The 24081-nt window shown below is 39.5% G+C and overlaps 1 protein-coding gene across 1 annotated transcript in view; it reads right to left on the bottom strand.

Annotated features, from left to right (window-relative positions):
• Positions 1 to 24081, bottom strand: part of POU6F2 (POU class 6 homeobox 2) — a 253434-nt gene that overhangs the window by 16069 nt on the left and 213284 nt on the right. Inside the window, exon 6 of the mRNA XM_056338528.1 lies at positions 11426 to 11632. Within this exon, the coding sequence (XP_056194503.1) occupies positions 11426 to 11632 (207 nt within the window). The remainder of the gene's footprint in view (positions 1 to 11425; positions 11633 to 24081) is intronic.

Below are 24081 nucleotides of genomic sequence, written 5' to 3'. Positions count from 1 at the left end.
GCATTAAATACCATGGACTTAGTTCAGGTGACAGTGTCACAGCAGAGGCAATCTGAGCTCTTTTGAATTCTGACTTTCCATTTTTTTCTCAGTTTAACCAGGTACTTAGACTAATTAGAAGCTAAATACTTGTTTGAAATGGGTGACAGGAGACCTATGACATCCACAGCAGCATTCTGATTTAATAAATACACGTCCTTACCTGTTTTCTGACTCATGAAGCCAGACTTTTATTCCCTACATGGATTCTCAAATAAATCAGCATTGTTTCAGAGGGATCCTCTCAACTACAGGACCAGGGCCAAGAAGAGCTGGAATGGGGAACAGAAGATAAACTAGGGGAAAACCTCTTTCCTGCAGAAAGGAGTAATTTGGTTTATGACATTATCTAGGAAACAAACCAAAATGTTGAAATCTTATTTCTCAATCAATAAATTGTCCTTGCCTAAAATACACAGTGAAACCTCCGAGCTCCATTTGCATCTAGACTATGTCAACTGTGACATACTAAAATGTCTAGTGAGTACAGCAGATGCAAATGATAGACTGTGAAACATGAATTTGCCTTTACAAATTATTTTTTTTTTTTTTTACGAATTTTACAACAGTGTAGTGTTTGGTTGTTCACTAGGGGAAAGGAAAGAACCATTAAACCCTTCTGCCTATAACAAGCTTCCATGTGGGACTGAAAATTAGGAACATTGTCTGGTACTGATTTTTACTTAAAATCCCCAGCAAATGGAAAGGGCAGTCTCTCTGCAGAATGAAGGTACACAATGGACCTTACAGTTTTGAATTGGTCTCTAGTAGGCCAGTCCTGCCCGTTCAGAGCCCAGTAATACAGTCCTGATACACTCAGGTGATTGCTACTTATTATACCTTTATTTTATTTTGATTCTTGATATTGATCAAAAAAGATTGCAAAAATGTACTAAAAGGCTTCACTTTTAAGTGATAGCTGTTATCTGCATTCTCAGAAAGGGGGAAAGATAAAGGCCTATTTGGCCTTGCTTGAAGACAGTAATTTAAATCTATTTCTTGAATTCTAAGGAGTGTGAGTTTTTATCTTTTGATATTTAACTGAATAAATGACTTCAGAACAGGAGCTGAATTCATTAGTAATACTCAAATTATATATAATATGCTCCCAGAACACATAGAAATGACTGATGCTAAGTAGACAACAAATTGTATGGCACAGTAGATAAAGGTATCTGATCACATTCAAGATGACACTTTTCTGTGGAATACGTATGAACAATTTTGATGACATTATTCCTGTTACGGGTCTGTTTAAGAATGGAAAAAATTACAACTCCTTTTTCTACCTCCCACATGGAATGATATAACACAAAATGAAGCAAGAAACTTTGAGTTGCCATTTAATAATAATGAAAATTGTTTATCTGACCAGTTTTAGCCTATTCTGACTTCTCTGGGGATCAATAAAAGAAAGCATTTTATTATCTCAAGGAGTTTTTTTGGATCAAGCACACTTTAAAAAAAGAAAACTGGCACTTTATCAAAGCGACAATAGCTGAGAAGCTGATTGAAAGGCTTCCAGACTTCAGACTCGTGCAAGCACTGGGCATCTTTAAAAAAATTTCACTCCAGGGCTGGATTTTATCTACAGAGAGCTCCCACCCCAGAATGTGTACATTTAAAATATCTTCTAGGGAAGGCAGACCACTAGGAGGACTGCCCATCCATTATGCCTACATCACTCCAGACAGCAGCTTTCAGAAACAGGCAGGCATTTGGGCTCTGGGTCTGTTGTCTGATGGAATCTCTGGCAAAACTAAGGATTTCAGCCTAGGCGAGGAAAGAAAAGGACTGTATTTAGATGAGTTAGATGCTTTTGTGCTATCTGGAACAGTCTTAAAGATGTTAGCACTTATCTGCAAGGGCGGAGGAGCAAATGCAGTAGCTATCTTTAAAAAAAAAAAAAAAAAAGATCTGCAAAATTATAGTCCAGTCAACTAAACTTCAACCCGTGGAAAAGTATTGAAGAAAATAATCAAACAATTTGTAAGCACCCGCAAGAAAACAAGGTAGCAACATAGCAACAGACAACATGGATTGTTAGGAACAAACTGTGTCAAACCAATCTGATCTCCCTCTAAGACAGGGTAATTGGCCTTGCGGACAGGGAAAAAGCAGTAGGTGGTTTGACTTTACAAGTCTCTCGACACTCCCTCGTGTGGCATTCTTTATAACCTAGGGAAACATAGTTTAGATGAAATTGCTGCAGAATGAATGCAAAAGTAGCTGGAAAACAAACCCAAGAGGCCAGATATCTATCTGTGGGAAAGGACGCGTGCACGTAGGGTGCTTCACAGAAGCCTGGCCTTGTTCTGCACTACTCAATATTTTCTTAATGACCTGCATGATGGAGAAGAGAATATACTTGGTAAATTTACATGGTAATGACACACTGGGAGGGACTTTTGATAGGCTGGAATACAGGATTAGGATTCAAAATGATCCTGTCAGTCTGAGCATGCCACCAGCCATCCTGGGGTGTTGCAAAACTGAAGAAAAGGCAACTCCCATACCAAGCTGTGTGAAGAGGAGTGATGTCTGCAGTGCATGTGAAGAATCTTATCTTCTACTATGCACTGGGAAGACCTCTGCTGGGGGAACACCATGTCCACAGGTGGATGCCACACTTCAGAAACTGGAGAAGAGTTAGAGTGGCTGAAGGCCTGGGAGTTACCTGATGCTTATGAAGACACCTGGAATGATTAATCATGTTTAATCCAAAAAAGGGAAGACTAAGTGGGATATGATGCCTCCCGCAAATATGGGCAGAGCTAATGAAAGGAGGAGAGAATGAGTCTCTCTCACATTTTATAGTGGAGAGAATGAAGCACAATAACTGGAATATTCAAATTAGATGCTGGGAAAACCTGTCTAATGTGGCAGTGAGGCATTGGCATAAATTGCTGGGGGAACCTGTGGAGTTCCTATGAGTGCTTAGGTGCAAGTTAGACAAATAGCAGAACAGCTACTTTGCCTGCGAACAACAGAGTGGCCTGGATAATTTCTTGCACCTTGACCTTCCAGTCTTAATTTTTTATAATTCTGTGCTATTTTCCATCAGTATTTCTTAGGGAGAAATACACGATCATGTACGACACAGATAGCAAACCCAATATTTTCCACCCATGCTACGCATATATTCCGTGAACAGTTCAACTGCCGAGCACATCCACAATAGATGTGAAGCTTCCAGGAACCAGCAGAATGAGAGGGCATTCTGCATTCTCCAGTTGTGCAGGCAAAGCATGCAAACAGCCACTACCTAGCCCATGCACGGTATGCTGGTTAAGACTAGGAAATGTTTGATTCTCTGCACATGTATTGCACAATGCATTCACAAATGTGTTTTTGAAATAACTGGGATACCCAGAAGCTTGGCAGTTTTCTTCTCAGATGTCTGGCGATCTTTGAACAAATGTAAGAAATTCTCAAAATTTAGCTGGGAAAAAAGGGATATGGCTAGTGAAGTCTGGATGCACAGTGACCTTAGGTGCAATAAAATATGCAAGGGATGTTTACTGTTGGTTTCTAACTCACTGCTTGTGAGGAAAAAGGGAGCAATGTGGTTGGAGAGGCTGAAGAGTCACCTTAAGGCCTGACCGGGGACTGAGGGAGGATTCCGTCTTTTAACTCCCTACATAATTTCCAGCACACCCCCTGTTTTACAGACATGACGGTTAAGCTGTAAATGTCCTGCTTAAAGAACAATGATAGTTATCTATGTTGTGAAATTGCATTAAAATACTCTCTCTCTTTCCATCCACTATAATTTCCACTCCAGAAATAGCCTTAAGGAGAGGCGACGATTAGATTATGAATTAGATTCTAGATGACAGAATCAATTTGAACTTGCAATAGCTGACTTTTCCCAATTTTGGACACGTACATGTGATATGAATTATATTTATGACTGTTGTGCATTTTCCATCCAAAGACAGAAGGAGGCACAGAAATTACAGAAGCAGTTGCTGTAAGTGCCATTCTGTGTAGGTGGATATAGTAGACACGTCGAGAATGATGACTGTATGCAACACTGATCAGTATCTGGCAGGAATACACATATGCACACTACAGCTAGAGGAATAAGATGAATATGAGAAGCATAAAGTGTAGCATAATATTTTATAAGAATAAACTGAGAAATGCAAAGGGCTTGATTCTTATTTCTTTTACATCAGTTTTACATGCTGCTGCCAACAGCAACAGTAGTATTGCTTGATAATTGCAGAGGCAAAGAATGAATTAGTTTTGTAAGACTAAATTTTGTTCTTAAATTATGCATGTAGGATATTCCTACGCCTGGAATGGTCAACAGCCGTCCTGTATTAAAGTCTTATGAGATCAGGGATGTTTCCTGCATCCAGAAAGTTACATGATGGTGATAGAGTAAGGAGGTATTTTGCATAAGGTAAGGAAAGAGAAAGAAACTAAGTGGAAATAAAGAACAAAGTTTTCAGAAGACATCGCCCTGTATCGTAAAAGAACTGCTACTGGTTTTACAGAGAGTTTGGACAAACAGCAAGGGCTAAATATGGACCTAATGGAAGGGAGAAGAAAGTAATGGGTTTAAATTGCAGTAAGGCAGGCTAGGGTCAGGCATCAGGAAGACCTTTCTAATGCTAAGGAGAGTGGCCTAGGTTGCCTAGGGATGTCAGGGAACCTCCATCACTGAAGGTTTTTAAGACCAGGTTAGACAAACATCTGTCAAGAATGATATAGGGACAGTTGATCCTGCCTAGGGGGAGGGGATGGACTGCATGACCTCTTCAGGTCCCTTCCAGTCCTATTTTTCTATGATTCAGTGAAAAGGAAATCTGAGAGACGAGGTAACACAACAAATTAGGGAAGACAGAGGTGAAAAAGACAAGCGTAACAAAAAGGGCAGAAGAAACGACACTAAGAGGAGTGGTACAAAAAGTAAGAAATACATTTTAAACAATCGCCTTTATGACACAAATAAAGATTTTCAATTTTATCTGATGCCAGCTAGTTCTTCCTGGAAAATATGGACATTAGCTCTAGTAAAGACTAAAGTCCATGGAAGGTGCTGGAAAATAAATAGGTTGATACAAAAAGACATTTCAAAACACTTTGAAATGCCACGATAATGCCTTGCAGAAGTAGTAGTTTAAGTGTTTCATGCTTCCATTTCTCCTGTAAACGGAATTCTCTGCTCTGTGTGTGTTTCCCAAAATGTGCCATACATTATTTTTTGAGGAAGAGGGGCAGTGTGCTATGGTCACTGTATGATTTGAGAGCACCATGGCAGAGGAATTCTGTCTTGCACACAAACCTACTCATACTGCATGACCAGACGTGAGCTTCAAAAATGTTTTCTTAAACCTTCTAGCAAATGGAGAGATTAAGTTATGCATATCCACATGCTTCATGCCAAATCACTTTCACAGGTAACTCTGCCAAAATGTTTCCCAAATATTGTACCCCATCACTCTAATTTAGATTAATCAACTAAGGGAATACATGAATCTGAATATGAAAGCTATTTGATACTTAGTAAGTATCTTTTCTCTCAGTATATAGTATAGTATATATAGCATAAACACTGCTTAGACTGACAGTATAGGTATGTTTGGAAACTAGATTAATAAAGCTTTTGGAGTTCACACAGGCTGTGCACAGAGCTCAAAAACGAAGATGACAGCAAAGAAGTGCTGGTGTGCTGTGGATATAACTGGGGGCAGGACTTTGACAGCATCTGCTGAAGTTCTCTCAAAGCCTTTCTGTGGTTTAAGAGCTATGTTCAAAGCATACACTGTAACTGAAGGTCTCTCAGCTCGCTGAAAGAGGTAGAGGACACAGCTGGGCTTCTGTAGAAGATACATTTTTATATGCAAATTGGGTGTATCAGTCATTTTTGTGACCCCCATCAGGAACGATATAATGTCAATATTAAAGTAACAGACTTAAATGTGTAGGCAAACGCATAATTCAAAGGTAACAGCAACATTCCTACAGTGATGGGCGCTTTACTCTCTGTGTCTCAGCTCCTTAGAATGACACAAATAACGTAGTGGTATCTTCCTACTCCCAGTGGCGTGGTGCCCTTACACTGCTTTGAGATGCCCTACTCCTACGAGTGCAGATACCACAAAGAAAACTGCTCAGGAAGAGACATAAGGTACAAGTCAAGTGTTCATGCTGTGGCATGGAAAATCTGATATAGTCCCTTGTACTAATAAATAGTCTGGTAATCTTGACTTTCCAAAAGCTAGTAAATTTATCCAGGGATCAAATGGAATTATGCAATGCTGATGCGTAAAGGAAAAGAGAAAGAAGTGGGAAAAATTGTCACCCTCATCACTGAAAGTCATACAAAAAGCAAAAGAAAAATAAAGTTGCATTGAGACAACACAGCTTAGTGGCTATATTCAAACAGTGAAAGAAGGGTGCTTTTCTCATAAAACAAGACAGCATCAAAGCAATAAGAGCACTGCAGAGAGAAAATGATTGAGAGCTGGTTAGATTTTAATGGGAGAGAATAACAAGGGATTGCATGGAGCAGTGATAATGAGATGATAGGGTGTATACAGTAGGTTGAGACTGCAGAAAGAAAATGTCTGGCATGAAATTTGGAAAGCAGATGTACAAGCATGACCACAGACCCATCTGAGAGCTATCTCTGTCTTTTCAACAGTTAATCTGGAGCATGATAGCCAATGACAATGAAGATGGGGAACTGACTACGTAAGAAAATTCTGCCTAGGAGCTTGTTTTATTGTGTTAGAGTTGGCAGAAGCTCAAAGCTGGTAGTGCTATAAGACACGATGAAATATGAAAAGTTCTGGCAGGCAGTGTAGATAAAACACGACTGGGGACAAGTGGGACTACAGGCCTGATTTAATGAACCTAAGATGTAGAAGAAAAGAGCCAGACAACAGCAAGCAGAGAACCCACTTGATGAGGTACACCAGAGAACAATAGAAAGTGTAGAAGTTGCTTCGGTACGGGTAAGCAAATCGTTATGAAAACACCAATTATTAGGAAAGCTGTTTAAGGAATTCATAAGCAAGAATGTGTTTTGAGCCCCAGAGATCACTGGCAGCTGGATTCTTCTTACCAAATTTCACACACCTAAGAATTAATTGTCTATCCTAAAATAGCTATCCTAGCCCCCTCCCACATCAACAGAGACAACAGATACCTTGAGATACTTATTAGAGATTCAGCCTATTTAAAAATTATTTCAACAGCTTGAGTTGCCTGTTGGACATGCATATGTCTCCTTGTTTATGTCTCTTTGTCTCTACAGGAAATCTAGTTAACTACCTTCCACCACATACCTAATTGCTCTATGACTAAGCTGAGCAAGGTGAATCCTTTCCTAAATTTTGTAAGACTCCAATTTGTGGTTCAAGTTCTTCTGTCAGTTGTGTTGGTGTCAGCATGTGTTATTAAAGATGTGAAAGATCACTTTAAAACAAGGTTTTCAAATCTGATAGCAAATGACAATGCTAACAAGTTGCTGCAACAAGCTCATCCGTTCTTGAAAAAAAATGCGCATTTAGCCACAGAACCTGGATTTTGATGAAATCCCTCCTGAGAGGCATGGAGGAAGTGCAAAGTTAAGGTTACAAGGTACTCTTCTATTATGAGACATAAACAGCTTAAAAAGGCAAGAAAGATAAAATTACGGGATAAATCATCCTTTTTCAAGAAAGGAGACTACAAGCAGGGATCAAAGAGTTTATACCAAATTTCTGAATGGTTTTAGGAAGCAGCAGGAAAAGATGGTGGACAGTGGTGAAGCTGAATCAGCAGGAAGAACACATGAATTCATGGAGTTATTTCAGAATACCATGAACAACTTACAGATCCTGTTTACAACATGCCAGGGGACCTCTATGACAGATGAAATTCAGCGTTGATATGTGCAAAGTGGTTCACATTAAAAGGAATCATTTTAGTGACTTAATCAGAGAATCAAAGGCATATCACAGTGGATACATCTGCTTATTGAAAAAGCTGCTCAATGAGCAAAGATAGAAAAACCAGGATGTTAGGCTGTATTGAGATAAAGACAGAAAATATAATATTATGTAAAACAGTGATGCATCCTCTCTATGATCATGGCATTCTGTTCTGGTCATAAAATCTCAAAGAGATTAGTGTTGAAATTGAAATGGTTGGGAGATGCGCAGTAACATTTATTAAAGGCAAAGAAAAACTTCTTTATGAACAGAGATAAAAAGAACACAGACTACCACAGGAGTGCAAACAGCTGCCTGCTTTAGAAAGCCACTACGATTTCTAGGAGAATTCTCAGTGTGCACATAGATGCTGCTACTTAGATTTTAGCAAAATCTTGGAAAACAGTGAAAACACTGAAGCTTTAATTACTCAGTGAAATGTAAAGAGGAACAATCCCTACTGTGGGCAGTTTAAGAAACATGAATCAGAAACATCTATTTGTTCTTAAAAAAAAGAGGAATATGATTAAAATGGAGTAGCTTGTGTACATTAAAAAGCAACTTATTTACAACACAGTAGTGCTTTAAACTACATGTAAGTAACCTATGAACTCATTTCCATGAGACATTGAGGCTTTAGTCTGTCAAGTTTGAAAAAGCTGTATGAATAAATAACACATGTAGTCTACCTAAGTAAAGCTGACTAAAAACAGTATCTGAGGCATTTAAGTCTTCAAGCAAAAAGTAAGCACTAGCATGCATTACTTAGCAGCTGAAACAGGCTACACAGGTTCAACTGCTGTGACTCAGCTAACAGGCAGCAGCTTACTATCATCGCTTGCAGTCACCTCTCCTTCTCCTGCAGTACTTAGTTTCCAAGTGACAAGTTGAAAGCTAAACTAGGATCATCTGCAACTGCAACATTTTACTACATTATTTATTTCCTCATTTACTTCTTCGTGACAGTCTCAAAACTTTTCCCAAACTTGTCTTGTGCTCTTCATTCCCCCTTCTGAAGATTCTTTCATCAAGTTACAAGACACCAGATGTTGAGTGAGTGACACCATTTTCAAAAATATTTGAAATTCCTGCTAAGCCCTCCAAGTCTGAGCACTTGGTTCTTCCAAGAAAAAGGTTTTAAATGCATGACTGAATATGTTATCTTTAGCCAGACACTACAGTTTGGCTAAGTCTTTACCTGGGCAATAAGACAAATTTAGGATCTCCTTATCCTTTGGGTAATTTATTTACTTTTCAAATGATATGGCAGTTTGTATAGTACTAGCTCAATTGCTTTTGACTGTCCATCAGCGTTATTCCTATGAGGAATCTGGCTCTCATAGGTCTTTTTTGCTCCCGCTGAAATCAATGGCAAAATTTCCTCTGACTTCCCTCAGTAAAAGCAGAAGAGCCAGTAGAGGGAGCACAAATACATAGAAATAATTTCCTGCGATTCCTATAAAAATTATGTGTACTACTTTTTCATATAGCATTTGCACTACTTGTGCCCCCCCAAATCAAAACCACTGTCTTGATCAGGCTCCAACAGGTGTAGGTGAGGAGGCGCCGTGATGTTTGGTGGCCCTTCCTGCACCTTCCGGGACCTCAGGGCTCTGTGTGACAGGCACAGGCTGGACTCTGCAAAGCTGATCTTGGCAAAATAATGTTTTCTCCCTACGTAGCACCGCTGGGCAGGCCAGCATAATATGGGGCACATCTTTGGCTCTTGGACCTAGCCAGAGCTCTGCTGACCGACAGTCTCTGCCAGCTGATCATTGCACATGACCACAAAGGTTGGGTGAACCAGTACACTACAACACGAGATGGCTAAACAGTGACTTTCCACCGTAAAAAACCCTGCTCATTCTGCACTCTTCAGCCACAGTGCATGCCTTTACATAAGCCCAGTGCCACTAGCTGTGCAGAGAAAGGTCGCACCTCTGTCCCTTCTCTACCCACTGATACTGCTGGTAGATGTTGCCTGGAAAAGGTTGCTTTGCTACAGGAATCAGAAGGCATGGCGCTCTGCAGGTGAAGAGGTCTCAGGGAATAATGCAGGACCTCTATCCTCATCTTTACTTCTACATTTCTCAGTTTCAGATGGAATGCCAGGATTGTTATGCTTTTCAAGAGTTTCTCCCATAAAGGAGGGAAAGATGTAATTTCTTCAGAGGAAATTAATTCAGGGGACTCAAAAAGAAACATCTCACCTCACACTCCACCCCAGAAAATCTACTGTAAACTGCTGAGTCTCTTATTCCATTGTCTGGCTTTCCCATGCTGGAGAACACAGAGCCTACTCTCCCATCCCTCCCGGTTTGTTTGAAACCACGTACATGCAACAACTGCAAAAGCACTTGTCAGTAGTAGAAGTCTGGTCCCATTAAAAAAAACAGAATTAGATAAATGACAAGTGCTTTGGCAAATGCCTGTGCTAGATACTACAGAGGATAGGAAAAAAGAGTATGTAACCACTTGGATGTGAAACATCTTCAAAACAAACAAAAAACTCATCTTACAGATCCAATGGCTTTCTACTACTAAATTTAAGGGTGGGGGGGGGTGGGGTGGCTGGAGGGGGTGGGGAGAAGGAAAAAATCATCAGTTTGGAATTCAGAGGGGCCAGGGATTTCCAGAAACATACAAAAGGCTGACACCTGTGACTGGAAGTGTAGGCAGGACTACCAAACAAGCACTCCCAGCAATAGGAATGCTAAGCCGAACATTTAAGTGAGTGACACCTTTGTAAGTACCTTTTTGGTAATCACATTTCACGTCTTTTCCATCCTCAATTTCCTCTCTTTCAGAGAAAAAAAGGTGGCTCTACAGATGCAGACAAAATTAATGAATTTGACTTTAGAGTACTCAAAAAAGAACTACAAAAATCTTTTTGGAGCTCGGTGAAGTTGCTGCACCCATCCTGAAGTCTGTCAGCCACCTCGTGCCTTACACTGAGTAATAATTTCCCTAAAATACTTTCTGTCTATGCAGATATGCAGAATCATATCCATTTTTCTAGTGAAGACTAGTATGTTTTACATTTTTCTTTCTTTTCTCCACACGTTCCAAAACATTTCAAGGCCCTGTCTACTTGCTGACCACTAACCAAGGAACTTCATAGGCCAGACAGGCCGCCTCTGTCTCATATTCCTACTGCGCTTTCACTGCAGGGAATTTCTCAGTTGGCCCTATATTGACCTTTAAAATAATAAAAAAAATGAATAACTGGTTAACCTCTGAATATATCAATAAATTATATAAGAATACATTATATAATGACTCCACATATAATACACACTAATATACTATGTATGATTGAATTCATCTGTTGTTATCAAAAAAGATAAAGATGTGGGAGGCTTTAGAAAAGCCACAAGAGAGTCCGTGAGGAGCAGAAGATTTCTGTGCATCTGTTTTGATTCCTCAAAACATCATTCAGGCTGCAGACACCTTACCTGCTGGCCTGGTTTGAGCGGCGATAGTGTTATTCCCTGGGTATTGATCACTGGCAGTATCTGGTTGCCGATGACGGTAGCGATGATCTGACCCTGGGCGTTGGTCAGTAACTGTGGAGTTATTGGCTGTACCTGAAGTCCCTGAGCTCCACCTGCTGCCTGGCTGGAGGGGACTGGATTAGGCATCAGTGGGATTGTTCCAATAATCTGGAAAAAATGACATATAAAAGGAAAATGCACACACGCCGTGTATACTCGCTACACATAATTACTTATTTTATGCATGTTAAATCAAACTTAGGTGAAATAAGCACAGAGGGACAGATAGGATGGGCTGAAGGTGGGAAACAACCGTTTCTTCATGGTGTGAAGTGTTCCTTCACACTCACTTCTTGCATCACATATCACCTGCATGTTTTACCACTGTCCACTGTCATGTCCCACAAATCTGCCGTGGCTGAGAGTGTATGAACCAAATGCTGGGCCATGCTCTGGCCCCTGGGTGATGCTTTGTTCTCACCTCTCATTTGAACACAGAGTGAAACAGATGCAAATATCAGCCTGTTTGTCTTTCTTTCTACAACTCATCTGTACGATGTTATTAACTATGAACTGAGGTGTTTATGTAATTTTCCTTGATTTACTGATACCTAGTACGCTAGGCAACCTCCTGTTAGTCCCATGTGATCTCAGAGAGGCACAAAGAGATACCGGTGCCTTTCGGGCCACTGCTTATTAAGATACGTTCATAAAAATGCAGCTTCTTTTGGATGACAACTAAGTAGTGCAACACAACGGGAGGGCTGGTGTTAGATAAAACATTTTAGCTAACATTTCTGGGGCAAGTACTTGCAGAAAGAGACACTTGTGACATCTCAGACTTGAGAATCAGTGATTTCCTAAAATGTGAATGTGCCTGTAAAACTAATATGAGGATGAGATGTCAAACAGATGCTGTAAGAAAGCTTGTCAGTCAATAAGCTGCTAGGTTGAAGAAAGTTATGTTGTCAGAATACACTTTTTACAAGTATTAGAGCACCTGAAACAAACTTCTGATAAAACTTGGGAACAAAACTGAACTTTTTTTTTTTCTTTGCAAACAACAACAAATGAAGCTAGATGCATAGGATTATTGCAACAGGAAAAGTAAAAAAAAAGAAGAAAAAATCCCACAATCAAAACCAAACCACATCTCTCTTTCCTTCACCACATATCTGGGATAACTGACTTTATCATAGGCCCCCAGAAAACATCTAACCCATTGTAAGGTTTCCAGTGTTCCCTCTCCAGAAGCTTTGCTTCCTCCTCTTTACCCTTAACACCCACCGCACCACATGTCCTTTTTGTCCCCCACCAGTATGACCCCAGCTGCCTGTGTCTGTTATCACATACATTGACTAGTGTAGACCTACTTGGCTGCTGAGAAATACAGTGGATCATGGCTAGGTTCTCCCTCTTTTTCCTCAGTGGGGACAGTAACAGGGTAGCTTTCCTCAGTCTTATCCGCTGATTCTCATTCCATTTAGGAGCTTAATAATCTTTTTAGTTCTCTATTTCTGCCAATTTTTGTTAAAACTGGTCAGCCACATCAGTGGCTTTGTGGGCAGGCCACTAAGTTACTTTCTGAGAGTGCAGACCTAGAGGAACAACTCCAGTTCTCTTGCTAAAGATGTAACAAGGATATGCATATGAACTGCGCTGTGAAGTGTAACAGGGATCTGTGAAGATCTCTGCTTATTCAACTCACCACAGGTGATACAGAACCACCCCAGAAAATCCATCCTCAAGAAAGATCAGTATCAATCTTGGAGAGCATGCCATGATATCCAACTAACCCAAGCACAGCTGGAGGGGCAGGCCGCTCCCACCAGAGGATCACCCTCTCCCCTCTGTTATTAGGCTAAACTACGACTCAATCAAGCAACAACATGCTAACGAGTGACCGCTCCTGCAGCGGTCACAGCCCAGTGGTGCGCTCCAGGCAGGCGCAGCTGTGAGGTGCAACGCCGCAGCTTCAGCTGACTCCTTGGGTGAAGAGAATGCACCCGGTTACCTGCGGCAGCTCAGCCAACGTGCGGTACGTGCCAAAACCATCAATTTACCAAACTTTCCCAGGTAAAAGAAGTTTGGAAGGGAAGACCAGAGAACCATAAAGAAAGGCTGGACAGCTGTCCTGTGGGAGGACCTGGTAAAATGGCAAGCCCCGGTACTAAGCTGTATTGTAAGAGCTGCATATATCAGAACCGTTCAAAACGTTGTAAAGATATAATTTAAGTTCTCCTTAATGCATTACTAAAAGGTAGACAGATCAATAAAGATTATTACCCCCATTTTACAGAGCATGACTGAAGCACGATGGAGCACATTCAGACAGAGGTTGTGAGTTAGCCTTCCAAACTGGAATTTCCTGGGAGTTTCTCTCTGCAGATCACAGTACTTTTATTATTATTTTTAAGGTGTCCCTAGCTGAACTGCAGCTGCTTTACTGTTCATGTGAGAATACAGCTCGTCACCGAGGAGGGAGGCATTCAGTTACATCATTATCAGATTTCAGAATGTTTTCTAAAATCTGACTTCCAGTGTGAATTAAATACAACTTTCATGCAGTGCAACATGTAAATTTCACCCAGTTTTTGGTGACCTAAAATATTGATGGGTCACAAATAAATTATTTCACTTTGAACATATCTCACCAAGCACAAGGGATAGTCTGTCTTAATTTTATCAGCAGAAACATAGCAAAGGCCTCTCCTTCCTTTGCCATGTCAGTAAAGGACGTGACCTTGGAGTGTCATTACTCCAATGTAACTTTAACTATCAAGGTCCTAATTCCAGCAAAGCAAAAAATGCTGCGCTGGTGTTATCAGTAATAGAAATGTTTGCATTCACATTTAAAATGCATTTCTTGGACTGCAGTTGGACATTTTATAGAATGACAGTGCTGAAGTGGACAGTTTGTAAGGTCAGAAGCAGAAGGCTATCTATATGTATTAATGTGTGTCACACATCGTTCTGTACATGGCGTGCTGTACATGCACACAGTCAGGAATGGAGCAGGGAAAACACAGCTGGGAGAGGTGTTTCAGAAGGACAAATGAACAAATGACCTCAGGGGTGTTACCATAGGAGCCAAGGGTAAATCTGAATGGGAAAGTTTTCCCACTTTCTGAAACTTACTGAGATGTTAAGATTTTTTTTACACTTTATACCAAAATCAAGTAATATCTTGTCTGGTTTAAAAAGAGACATCCACCTGTTTCTAGTTAACCAACAGGGCTATTCTTTATGGCATGCATCTCTGATATGGCTAAACCCAGATTCAAGCTTCCCCTTTCAAGTTCCCCCTTCTCCAAGTACCGTCTCCTAAATATTCTAACCGCTGTCTCACTCATTCACACACAAGGAGGAGTACTGGAACTGGATCCCCTCTTCAAACCCTGTATGACTGTCCTGATGCCAAGCCAGATCCCTCTTCCTCTAATTTTGGTATGAAAATTCTCCCTGGGCCTTGCTAATGTGTCCTATTAAAGTATCATAAAAGCTGGTGCTTTATGAAGACAATTTATGGTTTTGATACATTGGCATTTTCTCAAGAAATAAAACAAGACCATGCCATGGGCTTGGGACACTGGTGTACCACAGTACAGACTACTTAATTTCCAGGGATTTCCCTAGTGAGGAGGCATTGCTCCTTTCTAGCAAATGCTGCTATTTCAGATTATATTAAAGGACAGTTCAGGAATAGCATGTGACAGGGACTTATTCCACAAGGTACTTCAAGAATCACACAACCACAGAATGGTTTGGGTTGGAAAGGACCTTTTAAAAATCATCTAGTCCACCCCCCCTGCCACGGGCAGGGACATCTTTCACTAGACCAGGTTGCTCAAAGCCCTGTCCAACCTGGTTTTGAGCACTTCCAGGGATGGGGCATCCACAGCTTCTCTGAGACAGCAGAAGAGGCTTCTTACTCTGTCAATGTTTGGACTCAAATTCACAAACAATCCCACCTGTCAAACACATTGTGGGGAAAACCAACATTTCTCTCAAAGTCCTCACGCTACAAGTATGTAATTTTAATAGATTTGGGTTCTTTTTTGACTATGCACATGACTTTCACGATTCCTTCTATACTTCGTACAACTGAAAGCAAGCACTAACTGTTCACAAAGGAGTTGCAAAACAGGTGTCATATGCAAAACAACAAACAGACAGTTTTGAAAGTCCAAGGGTTAAATCAAGGGACCCCCTTGTAAATGCTCCATGACCTCTAAGGGAGTCAGGCACAGTAAGCTGCAGAGCACAACTGGTGAAAATAAATGACACCTGGTTGTATCTGTCTGAGGTACAGGTTCCAGATGTAGGCACAAGATGTAGCGCAGATGTGACACTGGAAATTGTACCAAGATGTTTAATGTAAATTCAGACCTCAGCTTTTTTACAGAGACAGGGCTTTGGCCTACCTCGAATTAAAATATCAAGACTGTTAATTCTGGCCCTGTTCAAACGGCAGTGTTTCCAGGAGCCTTGATAGTGTCAGATTGTCATTGCTTCCTGATGTTGACTAAATTTTAAAAAAAAAAATTATTTTTTTCTAACTTTAAAGGAAATTCAGAGTGATTTTTAAATGCATCTGAATATTTTCCATTGATTAATCTGTTGGTGTTGTTTTAGCATCCTAGGATTTCAAGATATCTGAGATTAGGGATCTCAGATCTTACAACCTGAATCTGCCATTGCCAAGACAACTTCTGTGATTAAGTGTTCTTTATATGAAATAAAGTTGTAAGGCTTAGCTTGCACGTGAAGTTAATTTGTTGACCTGCTCCTACCTACCATCTGTGGGCTCAGTGGTCTTTGCCTACATAGTCCTGCAAATTGTAAATCCATCTGCAATGAAAGAATAAGCACACAATTAAAGTGAAGGTAAAATCCCAAGCAATGGAGCTGACCATGGAGGGCAAAAATCCCAAACCCTCAGCACATCAATATTGTGAGTGTTCTCCCAAGTGGCAGGGTAACATCCCAGCACTGATAAACAGAAGTGCTAGTCACTATTGTACTGTTAAACAGATTCTGGTCCCTTGTCTTGCTCAGTAAAGGTTTCTTCTTAGAAACGAAATGAAAATGTCTGATCTTAAACAACTGATCCTTAAGAAAGAATAATGTTAAAAAAATGCATTCTTATCCTTTCTTGACTGACAACACATCTTGATATTTAATTGCCTTTGTGGATTACTTCACTGTAACTCACAGGATGAAGCTGCTGGCAGAAGCTGAGAGACTGTTCAGAACTTCTGGGGATAAATGTCTAATTGTAACCTTGTTTGTGCTGCAGTTATAAAACCAGATTTTGCATAACCGCATGAAGGACTAATTGCTGATTTCCCAGCAGTGAGTCCTTCCACGTGGCTCTGAATAAACCAATTGTGTTTTGACATTAGATGAAGTTACTACGATACCCTAAAATGAAGCATACAACTGGTTTTTGTTAAGTTCTTCTCATCAGAAACAGGGATGCTGCCTTGCTTCATTGCTTTCCTAGCACAACCAAAGGAATATTACAAACTGTAGCCGAATGGATGGTTCACTAACTGCCTGTTTCTGCTGTGAAAAGGCTAAGACTACACTAAGTTGTTTCCACTGTTAGCCAGGGATGACATAAAGCAAACAGCATTATTTCATCTGAACAAAGCCTTTAACTATAAAAAGGAAATGTTAAGGTTTTTCAGTAATATCATCAAAATGAACGTACGTCTCATTTTATCAGTGTTGCAGCCCTTTAAATCTTGAAGGTTAATTATTCAGTTTTGGACAACAGAAGAACAATATAAAAATAAAACAGAGAAGCAGGGAGAAAGTAAAAGAAGCAACAGAAAAACTGTTGAGTAAAATGAGACAAATCACGATATATGCATCAGCTATTTTACCATCTTAAACTGAACAGAATGCATGGAAGTCTTACTCTTATGTAGCCAGTCAACAAATCACTATTTGAGTGAATGTTTGCCGATTTAAATATGCTTCACTCATCTTCATTTTCTAGTCCTCAGAATATAAGATGAAATGAAAGCTCACTGTGGCTTCTGTTGTATGATGCTGGTACGTTTAAACTTTTTTTCCAGGTTTACAGGGCCAAAAGCTAATTTAACCCCAGAAATCATACCACCTACAGTACACAGGACAGTGCTTATGGTTTCTACAGTTTTGCAAATCTCCCTGAGAAGCTGCTTCTGTTTACAGATATGTACCTTCTTGTAAGAGTGGATCAGCATGAGTTACTTTAAGGAGATCATCTACGGAGAAAATGACTGAGGAAAGGATAGAATAATGAGAATCTGCTCAGGATTTTTAGCCTCTGTGCAGCTGCCCCTTTCATAATCACACATATATACACACACACTACCTATATAAATTATAAACTCAGAGACATATTTTTATATATATATACGATTTATTATCTACCAATATCAATAAACCCAGCTATTTATATACACTATACTATATATACTACCATCTGCACACTGAAAAACTGGAAGCATGAATACAAGCTCCATTGGCAGACTACTTCTGAAAGAAATGCCACTCCATCTCATTCTCTGCAGTAACAACAATATAATTGAACTCAAGACAGGATGAGGCTAAGGCTGCCTGTGTCTTGCAAAGTAAAAGCATTATTAATTTATGCAAAGGTTGCAAGTTTCCTTTGCTGCACTATATTTCTTGAGGAGAACTCAAAAAAAGGGCACAATGAAATGCTATTATGAGAACAAGGCATCAAACAGTGATACTAGAAATAGGCATCTAAAAAATTATATTTGCGAGTCCCCATTTCATGTAAGGAATTATAATTTTCAAGGTAAAGTATTGTTCATATATCATACAAAATATTGGATGATATATTGTTTGTAAACATCACAATGGAACATTGAGTCTGACATTCTGCCTGACTTTTTTTTTTTGCTTTATTTTTTAAAAAATAATGTTTGTATACTAACATCAAACTATACAGGACTTTATTTGTCATCACTCTAGGACTTATGTGGTGAAATCTTTCTCAAGCAAATACTGTTATGTTCTCTTAGCAGGGGCGTGTATACAGTCAGAAAAAGAATGTCTCTTTTATCAAACACCCTGAATAACACAACATAACGTATTCTCATTAGAAAAATCGAAAGATATAAAATTACCAAAATAAAGATTAAAATTATATTGAGGGTCTACTGAGTTGTTCTTTCTAAGCAACCTACTTATCAGATTTAGTTTCCTTTTAAAATCAAGAATTAAGTCAGGCACAAGGACCCTTGGAGGTCACAGTTTCCCAAGTTGAGCAAAACAACTGTTGATTTTAATTAGATTTATAGGTCCTGACCATTTCTGAAAGTCAGCTAGCTAGATTCTTATGAAAGTGTCCATTATTTAAAATTATTTGATGGATTACTTTATATAAAGTATTTTAGCAATATTTTTGTTTGTTACGACAAAAGATCCATGATACTGTTATGACAAAACATCCACTATTGTAACAGAATTGTTATGACAAAAGAGCCATAATTTGTAATAATGTTTGACAATCACAAACAGAAGTCCCAACTTACTGTTTCTAGCATTTGACTGTCTCCCAAACCACAAACAGCTTTCCTGATTGCTGTGCACATCCTTGTAGGGTGTATACAAGCAAATACACTTTTGTATGTGTGGTTTTGGTAACTTTTTTCCTGTAAACACTCTTGAGAACACAAAGTAATGGTATTCGTTTTCTCAGGAAGTAAATACAAAGCAACCGTTCCACCAGCATGAATTTCTAGATTCAATGACAATGAAAATATGTTGGTAAATATTTATTCAGCTCTACTTCCTCTTCACACATGCTGAGATTTTCATAGTTGCCTACAGAAGTATCATTGCTACTCGGCTTCTCTGATACTTGACTAAGTATCAAGAATCTCAGAGACAAGAAACCCCTGTTCTGAAATAAAATTTCCCAACCTCTGCAAACTTTATATATGTGCTGCATCTGCAAACCCTACCAATACGTTGTGTCTTTAGATTACAAACCATTTAGAACAAGGATTGGTTTTTTTGGGCATTAACAGAATGTAAATATTTACTGCTACTTCTCCCTCAGCATAAAGACTGGACTTGCTTTCAGCCATATCAGAATTTAACATACTGGACATTCAGCAGAAGAAAACGTAGGCATCCCTACGCTTTGCAATACTTGCCATGCTGGGCCATTCAAGGCTAGCTTAGGAAACAAATTGCACTTTCTCAGCAAGCCTAATTAGGCCAAGCACGGTGCGTGCTGCCAATGTGATTAGGTTGCTTCCGTGCTATGGTGATATTATCGGCTTGTTTGGAACCAGCTTTGCTACTTGGTGTTGTATTGCAGTGTACCAGCCTACTACAGAGATGCTATCTAGAGGCTGGGAGCCAGAATGAGGCAGGGTTTAGTAATTGCTCTTTGATCCTGTGGTTTTTAAATATGAGCTGCTATTGAGATGTAATCTTGCATAGATATGAACAAGATAATGTTCTCTAGTGCCACAACAGTTCTCACTGAAATAGTGCAGTTTTAATTTTTCAAGTTGTAATACTACTGTTTTAGAAAAGGGATGTTGCACACTACTGTCGACAGGGTGAACACGAGAATTTCTTGTGCTCTATTTTTGTTTCTTTCTCTTGGTTACTCCTTTCAACTTGTTTTGCATAGACAAGAAGCTCGATTAAGGAGATAGCATGCTCCTAACTGCCTTTGGTAGGCAGTTACTGCTGTCACTGCTTTATCTTGTGGTGCCAATCCTGTGAAAGTTATTCCACCAGAACTATTATGGTCTTGCAGATGTATGTTAAATTTGGGATCCTCAAAGAGTTATTTTTCTTTTCAGTTTTCATTGATGAAATTTCCTGAGGAAACACAAGTGCATTCTGGGCAAATGATATTTTATTCTAGCCTTGTCTGTTTAGAATATCAATATATGTTTTCTCGGACACTTCTCCATGATAAACTGGACTGAAATCATTAGCCATCAAATAACCTTCAGATGCAATCTTTAGGACCACAGTTCTTTAATTAGGTTACAGGTCAAAGAATTTCTAGGCCATCAATATATTCTTGAATAATCCACTCTTATCTTCTCACTATCAAATTACATACACTATATAAATTATTTACCAGAGATCACCAGATCTCTCTGTCTGTAACTCCTAAAGGTGAAATTAATTAGGCATGCTGATTCATTCAATCATTTCAGGTTTAGCCAAAACTCATTACAAGAAGGCTAACAGATATTGCAATCAATCAGCAGCAATGATAACTCAACATTGTTGTTATACAACCATATTTCCCCAAGTACTGTTACAAATCTTGAGCTTGCTGCCCAGGTGCAAGGACTGTGGATGACACAGTAGCTGTCTGTCAATGCTGTGCAACAAGATTCTTTTAAATACCAAATCATGCCCTACTTCAGCTGATGTTTCTACAAGTTTAGATGATCTGGACTTCAGTTCAATAAAAGATAAAACTGTTGGTCTTCTTGATTATTGTAACTTTTAACATGATAATCTACAAAAGATCGAGGCAAGGCTGAGGTGAGTAACTGTGCAAACCTTTGCACCTGGCCAGACAAATGTACTACTGAAACACTTTCAAGTTTTACAGTGCATGCATTTCTTCAACAAGCAATTTTCAGACTAAGAACGAACCACAGTGCTAATCACCAGTATGACTATGGTGGAACAAACCATTCTGGATTACCTCCCTACTGTGTATCATCACTATGGAAACCAATATTCCAGCCTTTAAAGTGGAATTTCGTTATAACGCACCACAATTATGTGGATGGTCAGGACAAGAAATAAAAATTCATTTCACTGAAAGGAGGTGGGAAAATTTAGATGGGTCATATGCTAGTTCTAGGATGGAAAATGGTTGTGATTGGAAGTTTCTGGATCTGAATCTTTAGGGGGAAAAACCCTCCTGAGGTCAAATATAACTTCCTCTTGTCACACAATTATCAGAGAGTTGATTTCACTACCAACACATCTTTGAAAATTTGCCAACCAAATAAGCCAGACTTAGTCCTTCTTACATTGTGAAATTTGGTATGGCTGCTGGTTCACCACGCTGCTCTGCCAATCAGTTCATCTTTGGAAACTCACTAAAATTCTAGTCCTCCATTCAATTATCTGTAATATGTTCATATAAATACTTTTATCTCCCTGCCAGTACTTCTATGTACCTTAAGTAATTTCAGTCAGGCTACCTTAGAGTTATCAAGAAAAGATACCATATAAAGGTAGAGGGGTTTTATGTCAAAGGTGGATACATACCTCACTGAAAGTACCCTCAGCTGGTTCTGTTCTTCACTGTTAGTAGCAGGAGCGTATACTTCAACTGCTTGAAAGTGCAATGGCTTAAGTATCTCCCATTATCAAATGCATCATTAATCCATTTCACCTGAGCTGACAGATAGACGGGAAGGAAAGGGGTTCTACTCACATCTTCACAGCTTGACTTAAATTTCCACTGTGACTACCACCCCGTACAAATCACGGTTATAATAGTAAGTTCTGTAAAACTGATACTTAGTATATGTGATGGTACCTACCGCCAATGGCCGGTCCTAGCATCTCTCTCAGGATAAAACACTCTCCTGATGCAATGGCACTTAACTCAGGAGGTAGCTGTCTGTGGGTTTGGAGATGAATATCCAGAATTCAGTCACTGGTCCACTTCCATTGGCTAAAATACACTTGTTTGTGGTAGTCTATATACAGATTTGAGTCCCTCTCAAGGCTATGAATTTATGTTTGTACATTCAATATGTTCCTAATGAAACAAATATTCCAAAAATGACAGTTTAACTAAATTATTCTATAATTTGGGGAAGATATAGCAAGATTCTGCATTTTATGAACCTGCGAGGAGAACACGCACCTTGATTATCCATTTCATTCACGGCTGGTCCATAAGTTTGCTTAAGGAAGAGTTAAATAACTATGATTTTCTTATTAAAAGCAACAGTGTACCTGAGGTAACCCCATCTCCAGCACCTGCACTGCTGCTGTACTGAAGCAACATGTTCCTCATACAGACAGGCATACCGGAATTTCTCTTTATGTATTTTGATATGAATTTGAACTATTTCATCTTGCTCTTCTGCTGGTAGCAGAGCCCATTTCCTTGAGGCCAGGTCTGTGGAAGATGGAGGATCACAGACACTTTGTACATTTTCTGTCCTTGCATGTTATCTCTGTATCAGTCCTAAAAAGATGTCCTTTTCAGCTGTGACCTGCAGAGGACCAAAGGTGAGGGGCTCCTCTACCTTCTCAAGTCTAGAGGAGAGGGAGGATAAGGGCAAAGATTAGCTCTTTCCAGGATCCCTTCTCTGTCTGTGTATTTATCACTTGCCTTACGCTTACATTTTAAGTTATTTCGGGCAAGCCATCAGGTTTTTTTCCTATGTTAGAACCAGGCCTTAGCACAGTAGTCCAGTCATGACTGTGGTGGTGCTACGTTATATTACAGAGCTAAGGGGGTGCAACTCAACCTTCATCAGTACCGCTACACTCCCAGTACAAAAGGAAAAAATAAGTTACAGTCATTTTATACAGAGGATAATGTTTAAGAATGTGGCTACAAGCTGGGGAAAGAAATGATATAATAATGCTAGAAGAGGCCCTTATGCTTACAGTCCCAAGTATGGAGGACGTCGCTCACAGTTACAGCTGAAGTCTTTCTCTTCTCTTGTTACCGCAGATGTTCCTCCCCAGGAACATGCAGAGCACTTCCATAGCTCAGCTCTTCCAGTCCACACTGACAATCATAGAATCATTCAGGTTGGAAAAGTCCTTTAAGATTGTCAAGTCCGACCGTAAACCTAATGCTGCCAAGTCCACAAGATTCAGCCTCTCTCTCCTGGTACGAAATGCCTCAATGTGGAAATGATCCAAAGAAGCAAGAAGGCTCCTTATGGAATGATGTACTATGCTCACTGCCTGAAAGAACCAGAGAACCTAACCACAGATATCTTTAGCGTATGAAAATTTAAAAGCATTAGTAAGGACTGTCAGATGTTTCTTCATCCAGGCTTTGCCTTGCTTTGAGTAGTCTCCCTGACACCAATCCACTGAGCAAGATACTAGTTAGTAAGACTAAAAATGATTGAATCTTCTATAAAGAGAAAAAAGCTGATTTGAAAGGGGGAAATAGCCACTGCAAAATGAAGTTTAGTTGTAAGTATTGTCAAAATGTATACTGTACTTACAAATGTCCTTGTAATACATTTTTTTAAAAACAACAAATTCTCAATAATATGAACCCTCCATAAAACACTTCTTATTAAATCTTGGAGCGGTACTGGAGAAGATTCCCTGGTGTATGTGAATTACAGCAGAAGAGGATGAGTGAAGTGCAAATGCCACAGTATAATTCGTATATGGAACATTTTAATTGTGGGTAATGGTAGATTTTCAGTTTTATAAGTCAAGGAATTGTGCTCATTTCTGAGACAGAACTGAATATATTAACTGCCCTTGAAATGGTATCAATATTTCTTCTTGCACAGAGAACAGCACAGTAAAATGCATTAAAAGATGAAAGCTCTTTGATCCTTTTGAATGCTTAAAGATACCAGAACTGTGCCAATAAGTTT

Source organism: Falco biarmicus, chromosome 4 (assembly GCF_023638135.1).
Source record: "Falco biarmicus isolate bFalBia1 chromosome 4, bFalBia1.pri, whole genome shotgun sequence".
Lineage (NCBI taxonomy): Eukaryota > Metazoa > Chordata > Aves > Falconiformes > Falconidae > Falco > Falco biarmicus.
This window is presented reverse-complemented; position numbering and strand designations above follow the sequence as displayed.